Below are 21,842 nucleotides of genomic sequence, written 5' to 3' on the forward strand. Positions count from 1 at the left end.
TCTGTTTATAGCGTAAATCATAAATACATCAGGATAAAATAAATCTGGCCCAGCATTCACGCTCACATTACTCAGCTCTGGTATGAATGAAGCTGCTTTTGTGTTGTTTAATCTACTTCAAACCCATCTAATCTTATTTTCAGACTCAAATGTGTCTCCAGCTGTTTGTCTCAGTGAATGAAGAACAGTGAGTGTTAAAGTGTCGGACAGATTCCTACCTTCAACAGTTCAGCTCTTCTTTTTGTTCCTCCAACAACACTGTATGAGCGCGGAGGCGTGGACTGCTGACCACAACACAATCTTCTGCTTCTCCGCTTTAGCGCAGTTGGAGAAAGTTGTAGTTACACAGTTAGCGCCACCACCTGGCCTGAAGCGGCTTCACCCTGGAACCGCGCAGTCACGGAAACAGGCGGAACGGTAGTCATTTTAAATTCCACCCGTATTCAGTCAAGTCCCGGCTCCAGCGCTCTGAATGGGTAATAGCAAGGACTCAACCGTGGTCTGAAAATTGGAGGGTTAAGCAGGACCTCTTTAGAAATTATTAAACAGCATTCAGAGAAATTATAGAACATAATGAAAAACATACCCATCTATAACCAACCACAAGAATTCCAACCTGAAAATGCAATAGCTTTAATGACTATAATATAGTAGGAGAAGACAATTATTTGTCCAACTGTGGTCAGATATTTTTCATTGGTTTGATAATGACAAGTTGTAACTATTAATGCTTTACATACAAATTATTACAAATGTCCATTTTAAGATGTTTTGTTCAAAAGTTATGGAACTCTCCAAGTATGTCAACACTGCATTATAGAAGTATAACAAGCACAATTAAAGAAAAAGTCTCACTTCTTTTCTCACTCCCTCATGTAATAAAGCTATTCTTATCTCATGTCTGTCAGTCTCAGCCTCTTGCGTTTCTCTCCTTTTTTTTCTGATGTCTACCATAAAAACACAAATTTATATTTGAGAATAAATGCAGACCTAAAATCACTCTTGCTCTCTAAAGGTTTAACACCTGGAGGCATAGTGGACCATAGGAGCAAAGTTATATAGATAAGCTAAAGTAATAGTGTTCAGTAACTTAACAGTAAGCCATCAGGCAAATACATACTGTGCCCTCAAAAGAAAACCCGATGTCTTGCCGTTTACGCCTCTTCTTATTGCTCTATGAAAAGAATAACTGAGGATCAACCGCCAGGTTTGAAGCTACTTTCATTTCAGTTATTAGCACTAGCTACCACAACCACAGATAATGGTAATGCAACGTTAAGTCATGTTAGTCTCAGCCTGAAATGTATGTCTACACAGTCTCTTGTGTTATATGGCTACTGTACACTAAACAGTTTGCATTAAAGGTGTTGTATAACATGTAGAAAAAAAGAAAATTTACTGCTAAGTTTTTAATGCTTTTTTAGTGAAATACATCCTTCCACTTCCAAAGCAAAAGGAATGCCCTGGACAAATGTTTTGAAGTTATTTCAACTTCAGCCATTCAGCTCCATTCACCCTTCATTGAGAATTTGCTTGCGGGTGCCCTCTGACATTTTGCAGTGATATTTTTGGTTGAACAGGTGAAAAACAAAGTGGCCGGTCTCCTGTTAAACTTTCTCCAAACTCGAGTTCCTTCTTCAAACAGGTCATGATAAGGTAGAGAATTATTACAAGTAATGTGTCTTTTTGTGTGTTTACAACAGATATCTAGTTATAAAATCACCTTTAATCCAAACAGTAGTTTACAGCACAAGATACTGTGTAGACAGTACATATCAGGCTGAGATAAACATTAGTTAATGTTACATTAAAATGATTTGTGGTTATGGTGGCTAGTGCTAATAACTGAAATTAAAGTAGCTTTAAATACGGCTCAACTGATCTTCTTTAATATTAATAAAAACATTTCCTCAGTTATCCTGTTTATAGAGCAATCAGAAGAGGTGTAAAAGGCAAGACACTGGGTATTGTTTTGAGGGCACAGTCAGTATTTACCTGATGTTTAAGGCCTGGCTGTCTAGCTACTGTTACTTAGGCTATCTTACAGCTGGGCCTCAGGCTTATGGAGTAGTCAGAGTAAGAAACAATAGCTATAGAGCTAGGCCTTTGGTTAAAGTTGGAGTTAGAGAATGTCACATTGATAGTGTTAGAGTGAGTGAACAGGCATCTGTAGCAAGCCATTGGACTTGTGATGAAGTTGGAGAAATGAAAGCTAGTACAGACCTATATTTCATCTGATGATGCAGTTTAAGTAAGCCAAAATTAGCTTTCAGCTGGGACTCTGGCTCATAATTTAGACAGAGGAAGTAATAATACGTTTAGAGCTAGGCCGTGGGTTTATGGTGAAGTTGAAGAATGTGAAAGTAGGTTTAAGGCAAGGCTGAGGTTTATGATTTATTCTAACTTCTTGATAAGCATATTCAGATGCCAGATACCTAGCTGTAAGGCTCCTGATGCTTATCTAACTTCACCATTAGCCAAGGAACTAGCTCTAAACCTATTATCATTTACTCTGACTACAATATAAGACTGAAGCCTAGCTGGAAAACTCATCTTGCTTACTCTAAATTCTTCAGAAGGCTAAGGTCTAACTGTATACCTATGGCTACTTACTCTATCTATACTATATACCTGAGGCATAGTTGTAAGCCTCCTTTTGCTTTCTCTAGCTTCATTCTAAGCCTAATGACATGCTCTGCACCTGCTTTTACTTTATCATCACAACTTCTTCATTAGCCTGATGGCTTGCTCTCTGACTTTTTCATTCACACTAACTACATCGGGAGTCTAAGGCCTAACTGCTAACATTCTTTCACCTACTCTAAAAAGCCTACAGCCTGGCCAGTAACCTGCTTACATTTCCTCTTTCCATGGCTTGAAGCCCACATCTGTACCCATTTTTACCAAGTCATCAGAACTTCTTCTTAAGCCTAAAAGCTTCCATTCACTCTAACTTTAGTGTGAGCCACAGGCCTTAATCTAAACCTACTGCTGCTTATTTGAATACATTGTAGGTATGAGACATAGTCGCAAGCCTCCTTTCGCTTACTCTAACTTCATTGTCAGCCTAATGGCTTTTTCTGTACCTAATTTTACATGCTTCATCATAAGCCCAATGCCTAGCTCTTAACTTAGTATTGCTTAATCTTCCTACATTACAAACCATAACGGCCTACTTTTCCTTTTTCCGAGTACATCATGAGCTTAAAGTATAACTCTTTATCTGCTTTTATTTCTCTAACCTCATGTACCTCCTTTCACTCAGGCTTATTTCATTATATGGCATGGCCTAGCTCTAAAACTACAAATTCAAAACATGTCTCTAAACATAGTTTTGCTTATGCTAACTTGATCATAAGCTGAGGACATAGATCTGTAATTACTTCTACTTTCTCATCATACCTTCAACATAAGCATGATGCCTTGCCATGTTCCTTTTTTCATTCACCTCAGCCACCCTAGAAGCCTAAGGCCTAGCTACTAAGCTGTTATTCACCAACTTCAAATTTAGCACTTCCACTTTACAATGAGAGTGCAGTTAGAATAAGTACAAGTAGATTTAGAGTTAGGCCTTATTCTGGTGATGTAGTTAGTGTGAATGGATAGAGGTACATAGCAAGACATTAGTCTTACAATTAAGTTTGAGTAAGCAAATGCAGCCTCACAGCTAGGCCTCAGGCTTATTTATTTCAGCTTCTTTAAAGGTTTGAGGCTTAGCTGTAAGCTACCCTTTTACTTACCTCCTTCCATTCACGCTAACTACATTAGGAGTCAAAGCCCTATTCAATAACCTGTTTTTACTGTCTAATGCCTTGCTCACTATCTCTGTTAATTTCATCATGTTATACACAGCCTTCATCTAAACCTACCTTTGCTTGCTTATGAGCTCGAAGCCTCCATTACACCTCCTGTCCCTTACTCTGTCATCAAGAGCCAAAGGCCTTGCTCTAAATGTAGCATTTACTGAAACAACTTTATGCACTCTAACTACAAAAGAAGTCTGGAAGCTTAGCTGGAAGCCTTCTTTTGTTTACTTTAACTTCATCAGATGCCTAGCTTTAAACTAACTTGTACCCACTGTGACTTTATCATTAACCTGAGGCCCACATGTAAATATACATATGCTCACTTTAAGTTCATCATAAGCCTAAGGTCTGGCTAACCAACTACTTTTTCACACTAATGACATCATTAATCTGAGCTCCACTGCTACCTCAAATTACTCTGACTACTTTAGAAGTCCGTAGCTTATTGATAAACCTACGTAAAACTACTAGTGCTTACTCTACCATCAGCAACAGCCTAAAGCTTAGCTCTTAACGTACCTGTACTCACTGGTACATTATAATTAGCTTAAGGCATACTTTTACTTACTCTTACTGCACCATGAGCCTAATGCCTGGCTCTACATCACAGACCTAAAGCCTAGCTTCTAACCTTGTTTTACTTTCTCTCATTTCATTTTTATTCATCTCATAAATAATTAAATTGATCATTTTAACTTCAGCATACATCTGCAGGACATGTACTATAGCCTTGTGTTTATTCATTTATAAGTAATATCTATCATAATTTTTTTAATGCAGTTTCATAGCTCTTTTCTTTCATCTCACACACACTGGCCTCTTCTGACTCCAAGCTGGAAAGCTTTTAAATGCATAAACACACAAAGGAGAACATTAAAAGAATATGTAAATAAACAGCTCTTAGTATTAATACAAACATACACAAATGTGCATACAATTTTTATTCATAAATATACATATGCATGAAAAAGAAGAAAGGGGAAAAAAAAATCCAAATTAATTTTACGGAAGGTAATGGCAGAAGGCTAGTATGTGCAGATCTAAGATCACGTGTTGGAACATAAACAGACATTGTGATGTCAGCGGGTGCTAGGTCATTTAGAACCTTAAGGTAGCCAGTGCAGTTCTTTTGAAACAGGAGTGATATGAGCTTTGATTAGTTCGTCATGATCCGCGCTGCTGCATTTTGTAGGAGTTGAAGAGGATGTATTGTGTTTATATATTGCACACATGTACACAGGTCCATATTTACGTGTGTGTGCGTGCACGCGCACAAATTATATTCATAATGTAGCATCACTCAAGCGGTAGAGTAACTACAAGCAGACTAAGAAATTGCGCGGGAAAACGGGCTGGAACACAGCACAACCTCACGTAACATTTCTCCCCTCCTCCAAGCGCTCGCTTTCACAAACACGAAACAGAAAAAAAAGCTCTTTATGAGAAAGCGTGGGTGGCTCTTAAAAGAGCCGTTGGGTTTGGGGAAGAAAAAATAAAATAAAAAAAAAGTCACTTCTTACTTAGAGCTAGTGTACTTGGTGACGGCCTTGGTGCCCTCAGACACGGCGTGCTTGGCCAACTCACCGGGAAGAAGCAGACGCACGGCGGTCTGAATCTCCCTGGAAGTGATTGTGGAGCGTTTGTTGTAATGAGCCAAACGGGATGACTCACCGGCGATGCGCTCGAAGATGTCGTTGACGAACGAGTTCATGATGCCCATCGCCTTGGAGGAAATGCCGGTATCGGGGTGCACCTGCTTCAGCACTTTGTACACGTAGATGGCATAGCTCTCCTTCCTGGACTTCCTGCGCTTCTTACCGCCTTTGCCAGCCGTCTTGGTCACGGCTTTCTTAGAACCCTTCTTCGGCGCGGACTTCGCTGGCTCAGGCATTGTTCTTCTCTCCAAATACAACTACAGAATAAGGCGGGCATTCGGCACCCGGCTTATTTAGACTCCGAAATTCAAAGTAAACAAGCTCCGCCCTTCCGAATGCCATCAAACGATCATTGGGCAACAATCAACGGCTCGCTTGGCGGACAAATCTTGGCTCTTGCCCAACCCCTCCTCCTCCTCCTCCTCCTCCTCCTCCTCCTCCTCCTCCCAGCTGAAGTCTTTCCCTTTGTTAACTTTCCCGCGCATTCTTAACTACTGTTACATATACAATGCAATTATCCTAGGCTTATTCCAACTACAGCCATAAGTAAGTTTTTTTATTCCATATCCAATTATAAACAATTTTGGGGGGGCTTCAAGCTAGTTCAAATATTCTGCCCAACACCCTCTTCCGTTGTTCTGGCGTTAGACTAAGATCGCACTAACTCTTCTTTAAAAGTTGAGGGAAAAAAAAAAAGAAGTTAAATAAACCCTAACGTGAAATCCAGCGTTTTCATCGCTACTGAAAAAAAAAACCTCTTTTGATGGGTATGTGGGTGGCTCTTAAAAGAGCCGTTGGATTTAGAGCTGGTCGAGTCGAGCGTTTAACCGCCGAAGCCGTACAGGGTGCGTCCCTGACGCTTCAGGGCGTACACCACATCCATAGCGGTGACAGTCTTCCTCTTAGCGTGCTCGGTGTAAGTGACGGCGTCCCTGATCACGTTCTCCAGAAACACCTTGAGCACGCCGCGAGTCTCCTCATAGATCAGACCGGAAATACGCTTGACTCCGCCACGGCGAGCCAGACGGCGGATAGCCGGCTTAGTAATACCCTGGATGTTGTCGCGGAGCACCTTACGGTGACGCTTCGCGCCTCCTTTGCCAAGGCCCTTGCCTCCTTTACCTCTGCCAGACATCGTCTCTTCTTCTTCCTCTCTCAATCAACAAAAGAGAATCAATGAAGCGCCGTGGCGCCGTACGCGCTTCTTATGCTCCGCTACAGGACCTAGTTGAAGCCAAGGCACTGGAGGCGGAGCCGCGCCGAACAGACGCTACAAAGATTGCAGAGAAAACGTCACACACGATGCAATAAATCGAATAAATAACACTCGTATTATTGTAACTATTACCATTACCAATACCATTATTAGTAGTAGCATTTCACAGCCTTCTAAATCGCATGTTATGTCGAAACGTCAAAAATGGTCCAAAATACAAAAGATAAAAAAGACGGGAAGGAAAGAAAGAAAGGCATTTATCAGAATAGTTTTCGCTGTCTCTGTTCAGCAAATGAATAGTTAAACTACGTAGTCGGTGCTGCAATTATACAAACACTCATATCACATAGAGCAGCGTGGGGTTTTTTTTTGGTGCTCGTAAATTGGTAAATACTGAGCAGAATGCCAGTGTCACACGCTCATACTACTCGCCTGTACCACACACGTCATTCTCAAGGTACTGATTTTCTTGATAAGGTGCTAGAGTGCCCATACTCGTCTTTTTTGCCGTACTATAACGGAGAGACTCGACACTACTTCACTGCACTACGGACACTGCTCAAACACGGAATGAATATCTCAGCAGCTGAAGTATAACTAAGCAGAGTGGCATATGATTTATGCAAGGCGATGCTCGCTCTCATACAATTCTTCAGCTTTCGCGCTTTACACTATATTATTACGTCACAGCACTTGATAAAACCAAAGCGTTGCTAGGACAGTTGCTCTTTTGGCCTAAAACAGTTACGTGGCTCTTAAAAGAGCCTTTGGAATGTTTTGGGGGTAATTTGCATGCACTTAATTTAAGCACGCTCTCCGCGGATACGGCGGGCCAGCTGGATATCCTTGGGCATGATAGTGACTCTCTTGGCGTGGATAGCGCACAGGTTAGTGTCCTCGAACAGACCCACCAGGTACGCCTCGCTAGCCTCCTGCAGGGCCATGACGGCAGAGCTCTGGAAGCGGAGGTCGGTCTTGAAGTCCTGAGCGATCTCACGCACCAGGCGCTGGAAAGGCAGCTTACGGATCAGTAACTCTGTAGATTTCTGGTAACGTCGGATCTCCCTCAGAGCCACGGTGCCGGGCCTATAACGATGAGGCTTCTTCACGCCGCCGGTGGCCGGGGCGCTCTTACGAGCAGCCTTGGTAGCCAGCTGCTTCCTCGGGGCTTTGCCACCGGTGGACTTACGAGCGGTCTGCTTGGTCCTTGCCATAACGCCGGACTCGACTCTTCTCTTCTCTTCTCTTCTCTTCTCTTCTCTTCTCTTCTCTTCTCTTCTCTTCTCTTCTCTTCTCTTCTCTTCTCGACAACAGAAAAAGAATAACCTCACACACATGCCACGGCCCTTTTAAGCGTTCGAGCTCCTCGCCGCTCATTGGGCGTCTTAGATGTGCCCGCCTCACATTGGACGGCTGTCCACGCGTCGGCTAAACGCTATTGGCAGTCTTTTGCCGCGCAAACATTTTCAAACACAAGACACTGCCCCAACGCCCTGGCGGGCTCCTGTGCCGCAGCCAATCTAAGTAGTAATTTTTTTTTTTCTTCCTCACAAGTGCTGTGTAACGTTACTTTGATTTTTTTTTTTCTTTGGTTCATTCATTTTTACACGCGTCATTTATACTTTGACTCGATTCCTGATACAGCCGTTCATGTCTGTTTCAATTTGCCTCATGTGTTTGAATAGAAGAGCTTCTACGCCATACTCAGTGTGCATGTGGTGACGCAGTGCTTTGTGTTTTAAATGCACCCAATAATCTGTAATTATCGATCAACCAACGGTCGCCTTTAATCTTTTTTGGGGGGGGGAGGGGCAAGTAAAAAAACTGCACCTTTATCGCTGAGGTGGGTGGCTCTTAAAAGAGCCTTTGGTTAAGTACAAATCAGCGGAAAAGGCCAATTTACTTGGACTTGACCGCCTTCTCGGTCTTCTTGGGAAGCAGTACGGCCTGAATGTTGGGCAGCACGCCACCCTGAGCAATGGTCACTCCTCCGAGCAGTTTGTTCAGCTCCTCATCGTTACGAACGGCCAGTTGCAGGTGGCGCGGAATAATACGGGTCTTCTTGTTGTCGCGAGCGGCGTTACCGGCCAACTCAAGGATTTCAGCAGTAAGATACTCCAGCACAGCCGCCAAGTAGACGGGTGCGCCAGCGCCGACGCGCTCAGCATAGTTACCTTTCCGTAGAAGCCTGTGCACACGGCCCACGGGGAACTGCAGCCCGGCGCGGGAGGAGCGAGTCTTGGCCTTGGCTCGTGCCTTTCCACCGGTTTTACCTCTTCCACTCATTTTACAGTTCCGTTCACTTACTCAAGTGAAATTAAAATAAACAGCCCCGTTTCCTGAACGCCCTTCATATAGCCAAATCGGCTGCGTTTCTATTGGCTAAAATGCGACGGCCTTCAACAGCCAAATAAGTGCCCTACTGGAAAACCTGCAAAACCTGGGAGAACAGTAAAGCACCACAATTATATATGCTGAAGGCCAAGCCCACCTGAACAACGAGAAGGAGGAGGAGGAGACCACCTCCACATCCAGCAGCGACACCACCACCAGCAGCAGTGCCAGCTCCAGCTCAGAGTCTGATATCATAGATGAAGATGTCCTACCCCTGCCTGATCCTTGGCCTGAAAGAAGAGGGGGGATGGAAGCAGCTACGGCCACAAAACCGGTGTCCCGGTTAGAGGTGACCCAGGTCACCTCTACTCCACCACCGAAGGCTGCAGGTGAAGTTATTCAACTTACTCATCATGACACTGATAATAAAAATCCAGTGGACACTCCCCCAACACAACGACCCCTTAAAATTAAGAGGAAAAAAAAGGTCATGCCCTCAGAAATAAACACAATAAAAAAGATGAGAGAATGAGCACTTCTAAGATTATTACATTTATTTTATATACATAATATGGATAATTATTTATATATCATTATATTATTAATGTCCCTACATATATTTTCTATAAATATTAAGGGGATAAAATCAGAAAAGTATAGACAAAAGAAAATAGGTTGTTTAAAGAAAGCTAAATGTGATGTTATCTGTGCTCAGGAGTTGAGATTGACCACTCAAAGTGACCTAAATAATGTTAAAACACTGTGGACTGCGATGTTATCTATTGGGGAAGACCAAGCCGATGGGGTGGGCATCTTTTTTAAAGAAAAAGTTGACATTATAAAATTCAGAGAAATCGTACCAGGTAGAATTATTATGGCCGATCGTTATTTTAAAAATCTGAAAATGAGAATCATAAATGTGTATACTCCTCCTGACAGGACAGGGAAAATGAGGATTTTTAATAAGCTGTATGAACTACTGTGTGTTGGTTTCCATGTAGTGCTCTGTGGTGATTTTAACACCATCACAGACATCAGAGACAGAATCCCAATGAAAGACATGGAGCTCACCAGAGAGGGGAAACTGCTCAAATCAGTCTGTGAGACGTGCAACATGAAAGACACGTTTAGAGAAAAATTTCCAAATGATTTCGGCTTCACACACATCAGTAACACAGTGAAAACATGCATTGACCGAATTTATGTAAACAGTTCATTAGAAACAAGAGTCATTTGTTACAAGACTGAATACCTGTTGGAGTCATCTGGTGGATTATTTGGGAGTGAATGTAAAAATGAATCTGGGTCTTGTTGAAGACAGAGGCTACTGGAAACTCAACACACAGTGTCTAAAACGTAATGTGCTTTTAGAGTTAGTTAAAGAGCTCGAGAGAATAAAGAGCTTGAAGGTTTTAACTAGATTCAGAATGGTGGCATGTTTTTAAAGAGCAATTAAAGGTCTTTTTTAAACGTAAATGTAAAGAACTTCACCAGCAGAGAAATGAGTGCTATAAAAAATTAATGTGTGAGTATGTTGACATCCAGATGACCCCCAGCAGAAGTTTAAATGAAGAAAATAGATTGACTGAAATTAAACTGCAGTTAGAAAAATTAAACAATGAAATGTTTTTAAATACACAAGTTCAAGCAGGTTTTGGTTGGAATTTTGATGGAAATGTGTGAGATGTGATAAAACAACTAAAAAACCGGAGGGAAAATAAATGGATTGGGGGAATTAAAAATGAGAATGGTGACATTGTTGAAAATGAATATAATAAAAGAAAAATTCTAAGACAGAAATGTGAGAATGACTATAAAAGAGTGGAAATCGATGAAACTAGACTTAGACATTTTTAGACTAATGTCCAACATTACAGGGGGAGAAATTTGAAGGTTTTAGAAGAACCAGTAAAGAAGGAGGAAGTGCTGAAAGCCATTCATGAGCTGAACATGGGTAAAAGTCCAGGTCCTGATGGTTTGCCAGCTGAGTTTTATAAATCTTGTCCAGATGTTCTTGCAGACCTCTTGGTATCTGTTTACAATGAAGGATTAGAAAATGAAGCTTTACATGACTCATTTTATCACTGTGTAATTTCATTAATCTTTAAAAAGGGGGATCGCAGTGATCTGGACAACTGGAGACAAATAAGTGTAATGAATATAGATTATAAATTCTTGGCTAAAGTGATAGTGAACAGAATGTCAGAAGTCATGAATGAAATCATTGAGGTAGAGCAAACGTGCAATAAAAAGGAGATACATGTGGGATAATCTGTGTGCGATTAGAGACATAATCACAACTAAGAGATTAAATTGAAACAGACATGAACGGCTGTATCAGGAATCGAGTCAAAGTATAAATGACGCGTGTAAAAATGAATGAACCAAAGAAAAAAAAAAATCAAAGTAACGTTACACAGCACTTGTGAGGAAGAAAAAAAAATTACTACTTAGATTGGCTGCGGCACAGGAGCCCGCCAGGGCGTTGGGGCAGTGTCTTGTGTTTGAAAATGTTTGCGCGGCAAAAGACTGCCAATAGCGTTTAGCCGACGCGTGGACAGCCGTCCAATGTGAGGCGGGCACATCTAAGACGCCCAATGAGCGGCGAGGAGCTCGAACGCTTAAAAGGGCCGTGGCGTGTGTGAGGTTATTCTTTTTCTGTTGTCGAGAAGAGAAGAGTCCGGCGTTATGGCAAGGACCAAGCAGACCGCTCGTAAGTCCACCGGTGGCAAAGCCCCGAGGAAGCAGCTGGCTACCAAGGCTGCTCGTAAGAGCGCCCCGGCCACCGGCGGCGTGAAGAAGCCTCATCGTTATAGGCCCGGCACCGTGGCTCTGAGGGAGATCCGACGTTACCAGAAATCTACAGAGTTACTGATCCGTAAGCTGCCTTTCCAGCGCCTGGTGCGTGAGATCGCTCAGGACTTCAAGACCGACCTCCGCTTCCAGAGCTCTGCCGTCATGGCCCTGCAGGAGGCTAGCGAGGCGTACCTGGTGGGTCTGTTCGAGGACACTAACCTGTGCGCTATCCACGCCAAGAGAGTCACTATCATGCCCAAGGATATCCAGCTGGCCCGCCGTATCCGCGGAGAGCGTGCTTAAATTAAGTGCATGCAAATTACCCCAAAACATTCCAAAGGCTCTTTTAAGAGCCACGTAACTGTTTTAGGCCAAAAGAGCAACTGTCCTAGCAACGCTTTGGTTTTATCAAGTGCTGTGACGTAATAATATAGTGTAAAGCGCGAAAGCTGAAGAATTGTATGAGAGCGAGCATCGCCTTGCATAAATCATATGCCACTCTGCTTAGTTATACTTCAGCTGCTGAGATATTCATTCCGTGTTTGAGCAGTGTCCGTAGTGCAGTGAAGTAGTGTCGAGTCTCTCCGTTATAGTACGGCAAAAAAGACGAGTATGGGCACTCTAGCACCTTATCAAGAAAATCAGTACCTTGAGAATGACGTGTGTGGTACAGGCGAGTAGTATGAGCGTGTGACACTGGCATTCTGCTCAGTATTTACCAATTTACGAGCACCAAAAAAAAACCCCACGCTGCTCTATGTGATATGAGTGTTTGTATAATTGCAGCACCGACTACGTAGTTTAACTATTCATTTGCTGAACAGAGACAGCGAAAACTATTCTGATAAATGCCTTTCTTTCTTTCCTTCCCGTCTTTTTTATCTTTTGTATTTTGGACCATTTTTGACGTTTCGACATAACATGCGATTTAGAAGGCTGTGAAATGCTACTACTAATAATGGTATTGGTAATGGTAATAGTTACAATAATACGAGTGTTATTTATTCGATTTATTGCATCGTGTGTGACGTTTTCTCTGCAATCTTTGTAGCGTCTGTTCGGCGCGGCTCCGCCTCCAGTGCCTTGGCTTCAACTAGGTCCTGTAGCGGAGCATAAGAAGCGCGTACGGCGCCACGGCGCTTCATTGATTCTCTTTTGTTGATTGAGAGAGGAAGAAGAAGAGACGATGTCTGGCAGAGGTAAAGGAGGCAAGGGCCTTGGCAAAGGAGGCGCGAAGCGTCACCGTAAGGTGCTCCGCGACAACATCCAGGGTATTACCAAGCCGGCTATCCGCCGTCTGGCTCGCCGTGGCGGAGTCAAGCGTATTTCCGGTCTGATCTATGAGGAGACTCGCGGCGTGCTCAAGGTGTTTCTGGAGAACGTGATCAGGGACGCCGTCACTTACACCGAGCACGCTAAGAGGAAGACTGTCACCGCTATGGATGTGGTGTACGCCCTGAAGCGTCAGGGACGCACCCTGTACGGCTTCGGCGGTTAAACGCTCGACTCGACCAGCTCTAAATCCAACGGCTCTTTTAAGAGCCACCCACATACCCATCAAAAGAGTTTTTTTTCAGTAGCGATGAAAACGCCGGATTTCACGTTATGGTTTATTTAATTTCTTTTTTTTTCCCTCAACTTTTAAAGAAGAGTTAGTGCGATCTTAGTCTAACGCCAGAACAACGGAAGAGGGTGTTGGGCAGAATATTTGAACTAGCTTGAAGCCCCCCCAAAATTGTTTATAATTGGATATGGAATAAAAAAACTTACTTATGGCTGTAGTTGGAATAAGCCTAGGATAATTGCATTGTATATGTAACAGTAGTTAAGAATGCGCGGGAAAGTTAACAAAGGGAAAGACTTCAGCTGGGAGGAGGAGGAGGAGGAGGAGGAGGAGGAGGAGGGGTTGGGCAAGAGCCAAGATTTGTCCGCCAAGCGAGCCGTTGATTGTTGCCCAATGATCGTTTGATGGCATTCGGAAGGGCGGAGCTTGTTTACTTTGAATTTCGGAGTCTAAATAAGCCGGGTGCCGAATGCCCGCCTTATTCTGTAGTTGTATTTGGAGAGAAGAACAATGCCTGAGCCAGCGAAGTCCGCGCCGAAGAAGGGTTCTAAGAAAGCCGTGACCAAGACGGCTGGTAAAGGCGGTAAGAAGCGCAGGAAGTCCAGGAAGGAGAGCTATGCCATCTACGTGTACAAAGTGCTGAAGCAGGTGCACCCCGATACCGGCATTTCCTCCAAGGCGATGGGCATCATGAACTCGTTCGTCAACGACATCTTCGAGCGCATCGCCGGTGAGTCATCCCGTTTGGCTCATTACAACAAACGCTCCACAATCACTTCCAGGGAGATTCAGACCGCCGTGCGTCTGCTTCTTCCCGGTGAGTTGGCCAAGCACGCCGTGTCTGAGGGCACCAAGGCCGTCACCAAGTACACTAGTTCTAAGTAAGAAGTGACTTTTTTTTATTTTTTTATTTTTTCTTCCCCAAACCCAACGGCTCTTTTAAGAGCCACCCACGCTTTCTCATAAAGAGCTTTTTTTTTCTGTTTCGTGTTTGTGAAAGCGAGCGCTTGGAGGAGGGGAGAAATGTTACGTAAGGTTGTGCTGTGTTCCAGCCCGTTTTCCCGCGCAATTTCTTAGTCTGCTTGTAGTTACTCTACCGCTTGAGTGATGCTACATTATGAATATAATTTGTGCGCGTGCACGCACACACACGTAAATATGGACCTGTGTACATGTGTGCAATATATAAACACAATACATCCTCTTCAACTCCTACAAAATGCAGCAGCGCGGATCATGACGAACTAATCAAAGCTCATATCACTCCTGTTTCAAAAGAACTGCACTGGCTACCTTAAGGTTCTAAATGACCTAGCACCCGCTGACATCACAATGTCTGTTTATGTTCCAACACGTGATCTTAGATCTGCACATACTAGCCTTCTGCCATTACCTTCCGTAAAATTAATTTGGATTTTTTTTTCCCCTTTCTTCTTTTTCATGCATATGTATATTTATGAATAAAAATTGTATGCACATTTGTGTATGTTTGTATTAATACTAAGAGCTGTTTATTTACATATTCTTTTAATGTTCTCCTTTGTGTGTTTATGCATTTAAAAGCTTTCCAGCTTGGAGTCAGAAGAGGCCAGTGTGTGTGAGATGAAAGAAAAGAGCTATGAAACTGCATTAAAAAAATTATGATAGATATTACTTATAAATGAATAAACACAAGGCTATAGTACATGTCCTGCAGATGTATGCTGAAGTTAAAATGATCAATTTTTTTTTTTTTTTTTAATTATTTATGAGATGAATAAAAATGAAATGAGAGAAAGTAAAACAAGGTTAGAAGCTAGGCTTTAGGTCTGTGATGTAGAGCCAGGCATTAGGCTCATGGTGCAGTAAGAGTAAGTAAAAGTATGCCTTAAGCTAATTATAATGTACCAGTGAGTACAGGTACGTTAAGAGCTAAGCTTTAGGCTGTTGCTGATGGTAGAGTAAGCACTAGTAGTTTTACGTAGGTTTATCAATAAGCTACGGACTTCTAAAGTAGTCAGAGTAATTTGAGGTAGCAGTGGAGCTCAGATTAATGATGTCATTAGTGTGAAAAAGTAGTTGGTTAGCCAGACCTTAGGCTTATGATGAACTTAAAGTGAGCATATGTATATTTACATGTGGGCCTCAGGTTAATGATAAAGTCACAGTGGGTACAAGTTAGTTTAAAGCTAGGCATCTGATGAAGTTAAAGTAAACAAAAGAAGGCTTCCAGCTAAGCTTCCAGACTTCTTTTGTAGTTAGAGTGCATAAAGTTGTTTCAGTAAATGCTACATTTAGAGCAAGGCCTTTGGCTCTTGATGACAGAGTAAGGGACAGGAGGTGTAATGGAGGCTTCGAGCTCATAAGCAAGCAAAGGTAGGTTTAGATGAAGGCTGTGTATAACATGATGAAATTAACAGAGATAGTGAGCAAGGCATTAGACAGTAAAAACAGGTTATTGAATAGGGCTTTGACTCCTAATGTAGTTAGCGTGAATGGAAGGAGGTAAGTAAAAGGGTAGCTTACAGCTAAGCCTCAAACCTTTAAAGAAGCTGAAATAAATAAGCCTGAGGCCTAGCTGTGAGGCTGCATTTGCTTACTCAAACTTAATTGTAAGACTAATGTCTTGCTATGTACCTCTATCCATTCACACTAACTACATCACCAGAATAAGGCCTAACTCTAAATCTACTTGTACTTATTCTAACTGCACTCTCATTGTAAAGTGGAAGTGCTAAATTTGAAGTTGGTGAATAACAGCTTAGTAGCTAGGCCTTAGGCTTCTAGGGTGGCTGAGGTGAATGAAAAAAGGAACATGGCAAGGCATCATGCTTATGTTGAAGGTATGATGAGAAAGTAGAAGTAATTACAGATCTATGTCCTCAGCTTATGATCAATTTAGCGTAAGCAAAACTATGTTTAGAGACATGTTTTGAATTTGTAGTTTTAGAGCTAGGCCATGCCATATAATGAAATGAGCCTGAGTGAAAGGAGGTACATGAGGTTAGAGAAATAAAAGCAGATAAAGAGTTATACTTTAAGCTCATGATGTACTTGGAAAACGGGAAAGTAGGCCGTTATGGTTTGTAATGTAGGAAGATTAAGTAATACTAAGTTAAGAGCTAGGCATTGGGCTTATGATGAAGCATGTAAAATTAGGTACAGAAAAAGCCATTAGGCTGACAATGAAGTTAGAGTAAGCGAAAGGAGGCTTGCGACTATGTCTCATACCTACAATGTATTCAAATAAGCAGCAGTAGGTTTAGATTAAGGCCTGTGGCTCACACTAAAGTTAGAGTGAATGGAAGCTTTTAGGCTTAAGAAGAAGTTCTGATGACTTGGTAAAAATGGGTACAGATGTGGGCTTCAAGCCATGGAAAGAGGAAATGTAAGCAGGTTACTGGCCAGGCTGTAGGCTTTTTAGAGTAGGTGAAAGAATGTTAGCAGTTAGGCCTTAGACTCCCGATGTAGTTAGTGTGAATGAAAAAGTCAGAGAGCAAGCCATCAGGCTAATGAAGAAGTTGTGATGATAAAGTAAAAGCAGGTGCAGAGCATGTCATTAGGCTTAGGATGAAGCTAGAGAAAGCAAAAGGAGGCTTACAGCTATGCCTCAGGCTTATATTATAGATAGAGTAAGTAGCCATAGGTATACAGTTAGACCTTAGCCTTCTGAAGAATTTAGAGTAAGCAAAATGAGTTTTCCAGCTAGGCCTCAGACTTATATTGCAGTCAGAGTAAGTGATAATAGGTTTAGAGCTAGCTCCTTGGCTAATGGTGAAGTTAGATAAGCATCAGGAGCCTTACAGCTAGGTATCTGGCATCTGAATATGCTTATGAAGAAGTTAGAATAAATCATAAACCTCAGCCTTGCCTTTAACCTACTTTGACGTTCTCCAACTTCACCCTAAACCCACGGCCTAGCTCTAAACGTATTATTACTTCCTCTGTCTAAATTATGAGCCAGAGTCCCAGCTGAAAGCTAATTTTGGCTTACTTAATCTGCATCATCAGATGAAATATAGGTCTGTACTAGCTTTCATTTCTCCAACTTCCAAGTCCAATGGCTTGCTATAGATCCTTGTTCACTCACTCTAACATTATCAATGTGACATTCTCTAACTCCAACTTTAACCAAAGGCCTAGCTCTATAGCTATTGTTTCTTACTCTGACTACTCCATAAGCCTGAGGCCCAGCTGTAAGATAGCCTAAGTAACAGTAGCTAGAGAGCCAGGCCTTAAACATCAGGTAAATACTGACTGTGCCCTCAAAACAATACCCAACATCTTGCCTTTTACACCTCTTCTGATTGCTCAATAAACAGGATAATTGAGGAACATTTTTAATTAATATTAAAGATCATTTGAGCTGATTTAAAGCTACTTTAATTTCAGTTATTAGCACTAGCTACCATAACCACAAATAATTTTAATGTAACATTAACTAATGTTTATCTCAGCCTGATATGTACTGTCAACACAGTATCTGGCGCTGTCAACTACGTTTTAGATTAAAGGTGATTTTATAACAAGTAGATATCTGTTGTAAAAACATAAAAAGACAATCACATTACTTGTAATAATTCTCTACCTTATCATGACGTGTTTGAAGAAGGAACTCGAGTTTGGAGAAAGTTTAACAGGAGACCGGCCACTTTGTTTTTCACCTGTTCAACCAAAAATATCACTGCAAAATGTCAGAGGGCACCCGCAAGCAAATTCTCAATGAAGGGTGAATGGAGCTGAATGGCTGAAGTTGAAATAACTTCAAAACATTTGTCCAGGGCATTCCTTTTGCTTTGGAAGTGGAAGGATGTATTTCACTAAAAAAGCATTGAAAATTTAGCAGTAAATTTTCTTTTTTTTCTACATGTTATACAACACCTTTAATGCAAACTGTTTAGTGTACAGTAGCCATATAACACAAGAGACTGTGTAGACATACATTTCAGGCTAAGACTAACATTACTTAACGTTGCATTACCATCTGTGGTTGTGGTAGCTAGTGCTAATAACTGAAATGAAAGTAGCTTCAAACCTGGTGGTTGATCCTCAGTTTTCTTTTCATAGAGCAATAAGAAGAGGCATAAAGGGCATTACAATGGGTTTTCTTTTGAGGGTACAGTAAGTATTTGCCTGATGGCTTACTGTTAAGTTACTGAACATTATTACTTTAGCTTATCTATATAACTTTGCTCCTATGGTCCACTATGCCTCCAGGTGTTAAACCTTTAGAGAGCAAGAGTCTGCATTTATTCTCAAATATAAATTTGTGTTTTTATGGTGGACATCAGAAAAAAAAGAGGGAAACGCAAGAGGCTGAGACTGACAGACTTGAGATGAGAACAGCTCTATTATAGGAGGGAGTGAGAAAAGAAGTGAGACAGTCTTTTTTCTTTAATTGTGCTGACATACTTGGAGAGTTCCATAACTTTTGAACAAAACATCTTAAAATGGACATTTGTAATAATTTGTATGTGAAGCATTAATAGTTACAACTTGTCATTATCAAACCAATGAAAAATAACTGACCACGGTTGGACAAATAATTTTCTTCTCCTACTATATTATAGTCATTAAAGCTATTGCATTTTCAGCTTGTGGTTGGTTATAGATGGGTATGTTTTTCTTTATGTTCTATATTTTCTCTGAATGCTGTTTAATAATTTCTAAAGAGGTCCTGCTTAACCCTCCAGTTTTCAGCCCACAGTTGAGTCCTTGCTATCACCCATTCAGAGCGCTGGAGGCTGGACTTGACTGAATACGGTGGGAATTTAAAATGACTACCGTTCCGCCTGTTTCCGTGACTGCGCAGTTCCAGGGTGAAGCCGCTTCAAGCCAGGTGGTGGCGCTAACTGTGTAACTACAACTTTCTCCAACTGCGCTAAAGCGGAGAAGCAGAAGGTTGTGTTGTGGTCAGCAGTCCACGCCTCCGCGCTCATACAGTGTTGATGGAGGAACAAAAAGAAGAGCTGAACTGTTGAAGGTAGGAAGCTGCCCGACACTTTAACACTCTGGAGCTGGAGACACATTTGAGTCTGAAAATAAGATTAGATGGGTTTAAAATGGATTAGACAACACAGAAGCAGCTTCATTCAAACCAGAGCTGAGTAATGTGAGCGTGAATGCTGGGCCAGATTTATTTTATCTTGATGTATTTATGATTTACGCTATAAACAGACTACTTATTGAAACAGTTATTTCAAAAATGCTCATAAAATGCTGTTTTGCTTTCGTGACAGCTTTTCCTAGTTAGTTCTATAGACATGTCTCTGCCTTGTTGCGGCTACACAGCAGAATTGGATTTGTAGGAAAAAATAAAATAACCCTCCTTTGCAGTGAAATAAAGGTCTGCTGATCGTTCTAACACAATTTTAACAATAAATGTCTGGGTGGGGGTTGCTGGTCAATGGCTGGTAAATTAAGAGCTCGAGGCTAAGTTTTTTAGGTCTGTTTAGAGGGGGGTGTAGTGTGAGAGCAGCTTAGGAGCTTGATGGTGTTGTTTAGATGTTCCCAGTCACAGTTCTGGAGACCCCACGCTCTGCTCTCTATGCTTTTGTGAATGAGGTGTGCTAGATAAAGGAAAGCATAAAATAGTGTATATGAGGTCTCCAGGACTGGGACTGAGATTGGTCTAGAGGTATACATTTCCTTAAAAAGTGGTGGTCCTTGATCTTTTACTCTCTCTCAAGACAGCATGAGTGTGATGGGGCAGATAGCAATATTCATGATGAAGTAATTCTTTCTGCAACCTCCTGTGGTCTAAACACAGTGATTTAAATACAAAATCATTGGTCTTGTTTTTTGAAGTAAAAAGATGCATTTAATTAATGTAGTCAATAGGACAGTTGCTGAGGCAATACCGAGAGGGTGGTGGTTTGGATGGCAAACATGCAAACGAATAACTGTTAACATTTTTTTTGTTTGTTCTTTTCTTTTTCTTTTCTTCTAGAAATGAATGATGTCCTGTATGAAGTCTTCTCCTACACTTCCCTACCCAGCTTAAATGTGCTTTCATAAACACATCAGGACATTCCACCAAGAGGAATGTCAGTCTGCTGAAACAGGTTGAATTTAAGAATATGGCACCCAGAAGACATTCCAGTACTCAGCAAATGTCATCTGGTTCCCTCCACATGAACACATCTCACAGACAAACACAGAAATGCAGCAAGGAGAGAACTCACTACTGCCTGGGGTGTGGAAAGAGTTTTAATCATCAGAGTGCTCTCGAAATCCACCAGCGAATTCACACGAGAGAAGCCATACACCGCTCAGATTGTGTGAAGAGTTAGACATTCAAAGACTCCGTTGTTGTAGAACTGGGTGAAAAGTGACAGTTTGTAGATATTCAAGGCCTTGGGCCTCACAGAGAGCAACTCTTGCTGTCATTAGGATGCACATGAGGGACACTATTGACTGAACCTCACCAATGGCATTGTGCTCAGTTATGTTCCTGAACCAGCCCAAGTCTGCATTATAGTAGAGTACAGCTATTGTATGACCAGGTGTGTAATATTCTCTCATTTCACTTAGCAGTATGCAGAGGTCTAAAGTCGATTTCAAGTGTGGCATTTGCATTTGAAATCTGATGTTGTTAACTCTTTATATGATGTCAAAGACAGCTGCAGTAAAAGTGTGACAGAGAAGAAACTCAGTATCTTGTGATGACTGTGGGTTCCAGACTTCAGCCAGTGATTGAGCACAGATGATTTGCAGACAAGTGTTAAAAAAGACAATTTAATTTATGATTGTTACTTTGTCCAGTTCCTTCTGAGCCCCTAATGAGAGTGTGGAGTATGAAAATTCCTGCATCGTGCACCTAGTTTGGATGTAATACCCTCAAATCAAAGTCTGCACTTTTTGATGCAATTTTGATCTTAGTCAAGCTGTGGTAAAATACCCAACATTACACTAGCTTTACATTGCAGTTCTCTTTGGCAAAAACTGGCTGGCTATTCAGCCATTTACTGTATTCCACCACACGTTATAGCCTAATATATGCAGGTTATTGTTGTTGTGGATCATTCTCAAAACTGCAGTAACACTGATGTGGTGGTGGTGTGTTAGTGTGCGTTGCGCTGGTCTGAGTGGATCAGACACAGCAGTGCGCACACACACACACAGGAGAATATTAAAAGAATATATCCGTAAACCGCTTTTATTATTAGTACAACCATTAACGTATGTGCACAATGAGTTTTATTCATAAATACACGTGCATGTGAAGGAAAAAGGGGAAAAAATAAAAAAAATAAAGCGATACTTTTTTCTTTTTTTTTTCTTAAAAGCTTGCCTTATTGTCTAATAAGAAGGTGGATTTCAGTTCCACAGTTTAGTAGCATAATAACTCAAAGAGGCCTCTTTACATTTTCTGTATTTTACAGAAGGCCAGTATGTGCAGATTTTAGATCACGTGCTGGAACATAAACAGACATTCTGTGATGTAAGTGGGCGCTAGGTCATTTAGAGACTTAAACGCTAGTAGCAGGACT

General features: G+C 41.6%; 5 protein-coding genes across 5 annotated transcripts; 2 read left to right on the top strand and 3 right to left on the bottom strand.

Annotated features, from left to right (window-relative positions):
- Nucleotides 1–5,288: 5,288 nt before the first annotated feature.
- Nucleotides 5,289–5,857, bottom strand: LOC118827272 (histone H2B). The gene has a single exon (XM_036598565.1). The coding sequence runs from the start codon at nucleotides 5,695–5,697 to the stop codon at nucleotides 5,323–5,325; it is 375 nt and encodes a 124-aa protein (XP_036454458.1). The 5' UTR covers nucleotides 5,698–5,857; the 3' UTR covers nucleotides 5,289–5,322.
- A 383-nt stretch (nucleotides 5,858–6,240) lies between these two features.
- Nucleotides 6,241–7,936, bottom strand: LOC118827273 (histone H3-like). The gene is made up of 2 exons (XM_036598566.1): nucleotides 7,550–7,936; nucleotides 6,241–6,599 (listed from the first exon to the last, which is right to left on the bottom strand). Exons 1-2 carry the CDS (start codon nucleotides 7,889–7,891, stop codon nucleotides 6,285–6,287), a joined length of 657 nt encoding a protein of 218 aa, XP_036454459.1. The 5' UTR covers nucleotides 7,892–7,936; the 3' UTR covers nucleotides 6,241–6,284.
- A 611-nt stretch (nucleotides 7,937–8,547) lies between these two features.
- Nucleotides 8,548–8,963, bottom strand: LOC118827267 (histone H2A-like). The gene has a single exon (XM_036598560.1). It carries the CDS (start codon nucleotides 8,961–8,963, stop codon nucleotides 8,577–8,579), a length of 387 nt encoding a protein of 128 aa, XP_036454453.1. The 3' UTR covers nucleotides 8,548–8,576.
- A 2,736-nt stretch (nucleotides 8,964–11,699) lies between these two features.
- Nucleotides 11,700–13,655, top strand: LOC118827274 (histone H3-like). The gene is made up of 2 exons (XM_036598567.1): nucleotides 11,700–12,041; nucleotides 12,991–13,655. The coding sequence occupies exons 1-2, from the start codon at nucleotides 11,700–11,702 to the stop codon at nucleotides 13,303–13,305; spliced, it is 657 nt and encodes a 218-aa protein (XP_036454460.1). The 3' UTR covers nucleotides 13,306–13,655.
- Nucleotides 13,656–13,723: 68 nt separating this feature from the next.
- Nucleotides 13,724–16,908, top strand: LOC118827271 (histone H2B). The gene has a single exon (XM_036598563.1). It carries the CDS (start codon nucleotides 13,882–13,884, stop codon nucleotides 14,254–14,256), a length of 375 nt encoding a protein of 124 aa, XP_036454456.1. The 5' UTR covers nucleotides 13,724–13,881; the 3' UTR covers nucleotides 14,257–16,908.
- The last annotated feature ends 4,934 nt before the right edge of the window (nucleotides 16,909–21,842 follow it).

Source organism: Colossoma macropomum, unplaced genomic scaffold, assembly GCF_904425465.1.
Source record: "Colossoma macropomum unplaced genomic scaffold, Colossoma_macropomum, whole genome shotgun sequence".
Lineage (NCBI taxonomy): Eukaryota > Metazoa > Chordata > Actinopteri > Characiformes > Serrasalmidae > Colossoma > Colossoma macropomum.

What these genes read in the sequence shown, in the direction of transcription:
- LOC118827271 (XM_036598563.1), top strand. Translation starts at nt 13,882, where the DNA reads ATGCCTGAGCCAGCGAAGTCCGCGCCGAAGAAGGGTTCTAAGAAAGCC.
- LOC118827267 (XM_036598560.1), bottom strand. Translation starts at nt 8,963, where the DNA reads ATGAGTGGAAGAGGTAAAACCGGTGGAAAGGCACGAGCCAAGGCCAAG.
- LOC118827272 (XM_036598565.1), bottom strand. Translation starts at nt 5,697, where the DNA reads ATGCCTGAGCCAGCGAAGTCCGCGCCGAAGAAGGGTTCTAAGAAAGCC.
- LOC118827274 (XM_036598567.1), top strand. Translation starts at nt 11,700, where the DNA reads ATGGCAAGGACCAAGCAGACCGCTCGTAAGTCCACCGGTGGCAAAGCC. An exon ending in CTAACCTGTGCGCTATCCAC is followed by an intron (nt 12,042 to 12,990) that starts GCCAAGAGAGTC and finishes GAAGAAGAAGAG; the next exon opens with ACGATGTCTGGCAGAGGTAA.
- LOC118827273 (XM_036598566.1), bottom strand. Translation starts at nt 7,891, where the DNA reads ATGGCAAGGACCAAGCAGACCGCTCGTAAGTCCACCGGTGGCAAAGCC. An exon ending in CTAACCTGTGCGCTATCCAC is followed by an intron (nt 6,600 to 7,549) that starts GCCAAGAGAGTC and finishes GAAGAAGAAGAG; the next exon opens with ACGATGTCTGGCAGAGGTAA.